At 54.4% G+C, this 8,757-nt stretch overlaps 1 protein-coding gene across 1 annotated transcript; it reads left to right on the forward strand.

The window, feature by feature from the left end:
- The first annotated feature begins 5,280 nt into the window (after positions 1 to 5,280).
- Positions 5,281 to 6,423, forward strand: TEX44 (testis expressed 44). The gene has a single exon (XM_044240874.1). The coding sequence runs from the start codon at positions 5,281 to 5,283 to the stop codon at positions 6,421 to 6,423; it is 1,143 nt and encodes a 380-aa protein (XP_044096809.1).
- The last annotated feature ends 2,334 nt before the right edge of the window (positions 6,424 to 8,757 follow it).

Below are 8,757 nucleotides of genomic sequence, written 5' to 3' on the forward strand. Positions count from 1 at the left end.
TAGATCATCAGGCACACCCCTAGAGCTGGATTAGGGCCAGACTGTCTCCCCAACTTTGCACCCTCCTTGCTATGGGTGCTCCAAAGAAATAATTCCCATCACCCACACGCTGGTGCAGCAGAGGGTCGAGGGCAAGCCTAAGGTGCTGGAGAGGGGCAGAGGGTATTGCTGCCAGAATCCCCAGGGAGCCTGGCAAAGGCACACTGTGCTGGGGCACACTCCATCCCTCCCCATGCGGGCCAAGCAAATTATTCATTCACTGCAGTAAGTACAGGAACATTACTCATGGGGCAGGGGATGGATTTCTCATGAGTGAGGTCTGGGGAATGACCTGGGAATTGGCCACAGGCAGACACCCCTCCAAGGGAATCTTGGGCTCATTTGGGGAAGAGAGTTCTGGAAAGATCAAATCATCCATGAGCCCAGATGGCAGGCAGACTGTCCTCACGGACACACTGTCCAACCCTCCCGGAGGCTCTGTGCTTCCTGACAGCTTTACGTCCATCGCCTCCTTGCATTCGGGCATCAGTCCTGCGGGGCGCACCCCAGCTGGAACTATGCAGTCAGTACAGACCGCACAGGTTAGGGCTCAGTCCCACAGGACTTCCCCTACTCCAGATGCCAGCAGAAAACGGGTCCCCAGGCCACCTGCACTTCTCCCTGGTCCCCTTGGGTTCACTAGAACGAATCACAGAACTTAGGAAAACATTGTACTCTGGACTACAGTTTAGTACAAAAGATACAAATGACCAGCAGATGGAGAGGCATATAGGGTGAGGTCGGGAAGGGCCCCGAGGCAGGAGCTTCTGTTCCCCCTACAGAGGTGCCCCCCCACCCCCCCATGGATATGTTCACCAGTCCAGAAGCTCTCTTAGTCTCCTGGTTTCTGAGTTTTTATTAAAGTTCCATTGTGCAGGCATGACTGATGAAATCATTGGCCTCTCATGATTAATTCATGCCCCGGTCCCTTTCCACCCCCAGGTCAGGGGCTGGGGCTACCAATTCCAAAGGCTTGGTTTCTCCAGGGACTTGAGACAAGTCCCGTCCCCCAAGCTCTCTAGCCAACTCATTACCACAGACGCAGGTATGGTCAGAAGGGGCTCCTCTTGAATAACACAAGGCACCCCTACCACCAAATTCCACAGGTTTAAGGAGCTCTAGGCCAGGAACACGGGACAAAGAGCAAATTACACCACAGGGGAAGACTTACTATCCCCAGTTTACAGATCGAAGGACTGAAGCACTGCGATTTTAAGTGACTTGCCTTTGTTACCCAGCTCAGGACAGCAATAGCAGGATCGGAACCTGGGGGCCCCACTGGGTGCCTCAGAAAGGAACCCTGAGGGCTGTCCACTTCCAAGGGCAGGGCACACAGCCTCCCCTGTTGGGAAAAAAATGTAATCAGATTCAGTAGTTTGCTGGTAAACCACCTGTTCACTGGGAAAATCCAAAACCTTGACTGCGGCGCCTGCGTGGCTCAGTTGATTAGGGGTCTGCCTCTGGCTCAGGTCATGATCTTGGGGTCGTGGGATCAAGCCCCTCATAGAGCCGCCACATCAGGCTCCCTTGCTCAGTGGGGACCTTGTTTCTCCCTCTCCTTCTGTCCCTCACCCCCAGCTAGTACTCTCTCTTTCTCAAATAAATAAATAAAAACTCTAAATAAATTTTAAAAACCTACCTGATTGGTAGCCACTTTCCATGGTGTCAATAATGCCACGGAGGCTGATTTCCAGCTGCCTGCTGATGTCACTGAAGGCGGGGCTGAGAAGAAAAGCGCTCAGCGGGCAGGGGCAGGCTGATGGCACCCCGGACAGCTGATGGGTTTGGGGGGCTCACCAATTATTCCCAGCAGATCTGAGGTTCTGGGGAAGCAGCCCTTCTAGGTCTAGTTCCAACAGCAACACTCCAAGGCAGGCAGAAGTTTCCAGCTATCATGTGACTTTAACGCCCACTCAAGGATGAGCAGAGAGCTAGTGGTCTGTCTGGTTTGATGGGCAGGTCTTGCTGAGGCCCGTGTCACTGACGGGGGCCAGCGGACCCAGGACCCCACCTTGTTTGTTGTTTTTTTTAAAGATTTTATTTATTTATTTACTTGACAGACAGAGATCACAAGTAGGCAGAGAGGCAGGCGCGGGGTGGGGGGGGGTGGAGCAGGCTCCCCGCTGAGCAAAGAGCCCGATGTGGGGCTCGATCCCAGGATCCTGAGATCATGACCTGAGCCGAAGGCAGAGGCTTTAACCCACTGAGCCACCCAGGCGCCCCCCACAACTTGTTTGTTAAACTCTCCACACACAGCACCCTCTCTTGTACCCTAAGGCCCACAGCTCCTGTTCTGACAACATTAGAAAGTCCCAGACCCCCAACTTCAGCCTATACTCACCTCAGTCCCCACCTCCACTTCTGGTTAAGCTTACCCTTCTAGAACCCGGGGATCTCTCTCTTCGCAACTTAGCTATGTAGTTAGTCTATCATGAACAGTACTTAATCTGGCATTTCTGTGTGTTTGAAGGATGTGTGTGTGAGTTTGTAGGGGCTGGGATAACAGACTTCCCACTCACTGAGCTCACCCTATCACTCAGGGTGATTTTCCTTTTTATTATTTACTTATTTAATTCTTTTTTTTTTTTAAGATTTCATTCACTTTATTTAGAAAGAGCATGTGAGTGGGGAGAGGAGCAGAAGGAGAATGAGAAAAATCACAAGTAGACTCCACACTGAGCACAGAGCCCAAGGGGGTGGGGGACTCAATCCCATGACCCTGAGATCATGACCTTAACCTAAATCAAGAGTCAGACACTTAACAGCCTGAGCCACCCGGGGGCCCCTTTAATTCTTTCTTCTATGTATTTTCTGACTTTGTTACAGTAATTGGAATAGCTCCTGGGCAAGTCGCTTTGTTTCCTGTCAGCTTGTCCCCAGTGGACTTTCTTCTACATGTCTGTGACTGCACAGTGGATCTCGTCTGTGTTTCCCACCCAGCATCCAATGGCCTTCTTTTGGTCACAGCACTCCAAAATCCCTGGGACCCACTCAAGTACCCCTTAAAGGCCTTCTGCGTCAGTGGGGCTGACCCCACGCTCCCACCCCAGGCCTGACCAACCAGGATGTGGTCCCCGGGCTATAGAGATGGCTTCAGAGAAGGGCCCAGGAGCCCACAAGGCTCAGGCCCGAGGCTTGCCGGGACTACAAACCTGCAGCATCACCGCGCGGTCCCAGAGTCGCCAGGACCCTGAGTGTGGACAACATCTTCTACAAATCCAGGCCTGGCCAAGAGAGGGAGAGAAGGAAGACTGAATCTTGACATCGCCACTGAGCCCTGCTGTAGGTAAGTTCTCCTTAGACTTTATAGGTTCCTGGGAACAACAGATTCCTTTTTCATTATTATATTGAACTTAAGCCGACAGTCTGAGCTGGGTTCCTTCGTTCATTTTCTAGACATTACCTGCAAAAATAAAACCTGAATAGCTGGGGCGCCTGGGTAGCTCAGTGGGTTAAGCCTCTGCCTTCGGCTCAGGTCAAGATCTCAGAGTCCTGGGATTGAGCCCCATATTGGGCTCGCTGTTCAGCCCCTCTCTCTCTGCCTGCCTCTCTGCTTACTTGTGATCTCTCTCTCTCTGTGTGTCTAATAAATAAATAAAATCTCTTTTTTAAAAAAAGAGGGGGGATGTAAAACCTTCGCGCAAATAAAATGCCTCAATGGAAAAAAAAAAACAAAGAAAAGAAATTGCTTTACTTTCTTCCAATTTCACCGCTTGCAAGTTCTACCTTCTGGAAAACACAAGGACACTAATGCAACTCAGCCAAGTTTTTTGTCACTTTATAACAAGGATCACCTTTCCTCCCGTTTCCAATAACGTGTTCCTCGTTTCCATCTGAGACCATGTCAAAACGCTTTTACCACCCATGTCTCTCCCGACGTATGGTTCAGGATTATTAGGGCTTCTCTGAGAAAACCGATGCTCTCTCTCCACAGCTCTCCCTTCCCTTCCAGCTCTCTCCAGATCTTCCCAGCAGTGAAGGCTTTTCTGACCACGGAGGTCAAACTCTTCCAGCCTCCACCTGTCACCCAGCTCCAGAGCTGTGTCCACACACTTGGGTGATTGCGACAGCAGCCCCCCCACTTCTCAGTACAATTTCTATCGTAGTCTATTTAGGGCTGCTATTACAGAGCACCATGACTGGTGCAGGTGGGAGGGTGCTTATAAACAACGGAATTTTATTTTATTTTCTAAAGTAATCGGTGCCCAACGTGGGGCTCAAACTCACGACCCTGAGATCAAGAGTTGCACACTCCACTGACTGAACCAGCCAGGCGCCCCAGCAGAAATTTATTTCTCACGGTTCTGGAAGCTCGGAAGTCCAAGGTCAAGGCACACGAGGTTCAGCGTCTGGTGAGGACCGGCTTCCTGGTTTGTAGATTGCCCCTTTCTGGCTGCATTTCACATGGAGGAGGGGGCCAGACAGCTCTTTCATAGGGACACCAATGCTGTTTGTGAGGGCCCCACCCTCATAACTTAAGCACCTCCAAATACTATTACATGGGGGATTAACTTCAGACCTATGAATTTTGGGGTGAGACCCAAATATTCCATCGAGGGCGCCCCACAACCAGACAGTTATTGCTAGGCGCAGCCCAGGCCCTTAGCCTTCACTTGTTTCTACTCACCACTGCTGGGAAACTGACTCTCTGCAGAAAGACTGGCCCAATCCGGGTCCTGAGTCACCAGAGTGGACAGAGAGATGCTGCGACTGGCTCCTTCTAACATTTATCATAAATCTCCCTCTGGGTCCCGTGATTGCTCCGGGCACCAGGTGCACCTGCCCCTTTACACACACCTCTGCTCTTTTGCCAAAGCATTTGCCTTTCTTGTGCTCGCTTCGGCAGCACATATACCAAAGCATTTGCCTTTCTCTCCATATATACCTGAAAACTCAGCTATAAATTGTCCCGTGGGGCCCCTGGTCGGCTCAGATCATGATTGGAGGGTCCTGGGATCGAGCCCCGCATTATGCTCCCTGCTCAGCAGGAAGGTTGCTTTTCCTCCTCCCCCATGCTAGTGCGCGCTCTTGCTCTCTCTCTCACACACATAAATAATAAATAAGTAAATAAATTGTCCTGACCCAGCCCACTTGGGGCAGCCACTCAGAGGCTCAGGACCTTTGCTGTGCAGCTACCTATGACATCACCAGCTGCCTACAGCCCCCTGTGACCTCACTACCCGAACAAGGAGAGCTGGGCCGTGGTCACTCCCTCAACAGCACAAGTGACAGAGGGCCTAGATGACCAGCAGACCCTCAGAAGAGGCCACAGTTGCCAGCATCCCCACACATGGCGATGGCAGATCCACAGACAGCCTCACAGAGGGGTCCACAAATCAGGTCCCCCTCCCTGCAGAGGCCCCTGTGGCTGACGGTGCTGGAGCGTCCCCTGAACAGCATGATGTAGATCGGGCCTCCATTGCGTCGTTGACCTCCAAACCCACATCAGCATCTGGGGACGAGGACAAGCCTGAAGCTGCTGGAACGCACAGCCAGGAGCCCAGGGAAGCCTCAAGCAGTCTGCCGGTGTCCACGGGCCCCCAGGACCCAGCATGTGATGACCTGGGGCAAGATTTGAGTGTAACTCAGAGTCTTCAGAGCTCCCAACGGGACTCCCTGATGGAAGAAGAGACCCCACAAATGGCAGGTGTCCCCAGCGGAGAACAAGAATTAGCTCCAGTCGCCCCAGGGGCTGAGGTACAGTTTCCCGGGACCGTGGATGCTCAGCGCATCATGAACACCACAGACATGGACTATCCGCGTGGCAGTCAGGCCACCAGCACCACTGACACCATTGAGGAGGGACCTGATGGTCTGGAGGCCTTGAGCGTTGACACTGAAGCTTTGCCAGGAGCTGGGTCCCAGGCAGTGACTGAGGGGGATCTGGAGGACAGCTCAGAAGACCTGCAGGCTCTGCAGTTGCCTCCTTCCCCAGGAGGCAGCGCCCCGCCCTCACCCGGCCCCCAAGGGGTGGCCCTGGGCAGGATGTCCCTAGACCCCAGGCTTTACATGGCCAGTGAGGAGAACCCCTACATGCGCTCCATGACGAGTTTGCTGGGCGGGGGTGAGGGGTCCATCAGCTCCCTGGCGGACGTCCTAGTGTGGTCTGAGTCCACTGTGGGCATGGCCACGGCCCTCCTGGCCTCTGGCCACAGCTCCGTGACGGACCTGCTGCACAGCTCTGGGCCCAGCCTGCGCTCCGTCTCCAGCATCCTGGGGAGAACCTTCTCCTCTGGGCTGATGGCAGGACCCAGCCTGGCCCTGCGCTCTGTCACCCTCATGCTGGGGAGGGTGGAGCAGAGGACCCTAGAGCACGTGCGCTCGGCCATGCGGTTCCTGACCACCCACCTCCTTCCCAGTCACCCCAGTCCAAACTCTGACTAGACCCCACGCAAGGATCCCCAAAGAACTGACTCAGCAGCGCCTGAGAACCCCAGCCCCCTCGTTCCTGCTCCTTCACCCACCCCTGCCCTGGCGGGCTCTCCCCAGATTGGGCAATAAAGCACTGGCGAGCGTTTATTTTCTAAGTGCAGAAAGGTGACCCCTGAGAGCTTCCAGGGTTGTCCTGTTGGGTTGGGGCCGGGGGGGGGGGGCACTGAAGTTCAGAAAGAGAAGAGCCTGGCAGGACGGGGGGGGGGGCAGGACTGGAGGGCCTGGCGTGGGGGCCTCAGACTTGCAAACATTGACCTTGGCTGGACCTACAACCAGATAAGTGGGTTCCTGAGGAAGTGAGACCTGACTTTTCCCCAGGGCCTTCTGGTGTGGTGGGCCGGAGGCGTGGCCTGTTGGCATGGCAGGCTGAGGGGGGGCCTGCTGTCATTGCAGGCTGGGGGGTCCTGCTGGTGTGACAGGCTGGGCCCCCCAGTGGGGTTGAGAGGACAGAGCCAGACCAATATCCGTTCACACCCCAGTGCTGTCACTGACCCGGCACAAGTTGCTTCACCCTCTGAACGGTTCTCATCCAACAGGGTAGAAAAGTAATCTACACCATGACAATGTTCAGGAGACGCAAGAGAAACAACGCAGAGCCTAACACGTGGTGTCTGGTACTCACCGAGCTCACGCATTCTGGCTGCCATGACACTCCTCCAGCAGGCAGGGGACACAGCCAGAAGAGGGATCTAGGTCAACCATCATGGTTTACTTGAGACTGAGAAGGTTCCTGGGATGTGGGACTTTCAGATTTAAAACCAGGAAAATCCCAGGCAGACTGTGACAAGTTGGCCACCCTAGACCCAGGTTTCTTTATAAATGTCTATGTGGCAAAGGGAGCACCTGTTTCAGAAAGCCACTAGCCTGCCCTCTGGCCGGACACGGTGCCACACCAGTCATGTGACTCTCTGAGCAGCCCATCAACCCCACTCCTGTTCCTTGGCCCAGTGCCAAATGCGGGTCCCACCCCGCACAGTTTCCTGCCTCAGCCCTGGCCGTGGTTTCCTTCCCTCAGCCGTCCACAAGTAGGAGCCCTGGGCTGAAACTCACCCACCAATATATTTGTGCCCCAGAACGGTATTTCTCAAATTGTGTGTTAATTGCTAACACTTAAAAACCAGGAGATTTTAACATAAAATTATGGATTAAAAAATGGATTTCTGCATCTCTGAGGGGTGGCAGCCGAGCTGCTCTCTTTAGAGGGACATACCTGGCCGGCATAGTGATTGATGTCACCAGGGCCCCAGAGGCAAGCCTTTGTCACCCTTACCCTGCAGGTAGCTCCCAGGAGAAAGTGGGTTGCCAGGCTCCAAGGGGGTGCAAAGACAGACCAGGGGGGTCTACCCTGTCTTCTCAAGGAGCTGCCACTTTCCATTGGTGAGACATGAACTGTCCTCATCCTGAAAGCAAAAGCTTCAGAGGAGGAAGACTGTCAATCAGATCCCAGTAACCAGGGTCTTCAGAGGATCAACTGAGTCATATGTGGAAACAGAGGAGCCCTGGTGTCCCCTCATAGAGGGGACAGCAACACCAGCTGAGGCAGGCCTGAGACGCGCTCAGTTGGAGAGGGCGGCAACCAGGTCAACCTGACCTGAACCCAGAGCAGAGGACAGGTAGGTGATAATACCACCAGGGTAGACTCCAAAAGCTTTCCCCAAATAATTTTTGAACTGGGTAAGTGCCACTGTCTGGCACGCGAGGTCCGAGAGAGACACTGCCAACCCAAAGGAAAGGTTGGAAGGGACAGGAACCCAACTCAAACCAGATCAGCTGAAGGGATTAGCCAAGAAGCACAATTGCCAAGGGGGCGTGGCTGGACACCCCCCACCCCCCCACACCCACCCCCCCACTCCCCCACCCACCCCAGCCACCCCAGCCACCCCAGCCACCCCCCCCACCCCCCCCCCCCCCACCCCACCCCCACCACCCCCCCCCCCCCCCCCCCGCCGTCAGCCTTGTCCTCAGGGTTCCATCTCTTCAGCTCTGCCCCTCCCCAACCCCGGCCCCTCCTTGGTGGCTCCTTTCCCTAGAGGCTCAGCCATCTTCCTGGAAAGACAGAGGCCCTTGTTCTCCCTAGCTCTGGTGGGTTTGGCCCCTTGCTCTCTCTCCCCCACCAATCACTGAGGCTTTGGAAATGAAATACCTCATTACCTGGCCTGGGCCACACCTACCTGACCGGGCAGGGGAGGGGGCACCAACACCATTTTGCGTGTTAAAGCGTTGTAAGAGCCTGGCATTGGGGACCGAGTTGCCTCGAACCCTGCTCTATATTCTAACTGTGCTACT

The sequence above is a fragment of the Neovison vison genome, chromosome 3 (genome assembly GCF_020171115.1).
Source record: "Neovison vison isolate M4711 chromosome 3, ASM_NN_V1, whole genome shotgun sequence".
NCBI lineage: Eukaryota > Metazoa > Chordata > Mammalia > Carnivora > Mustelidae > Neogale > Neogale vison.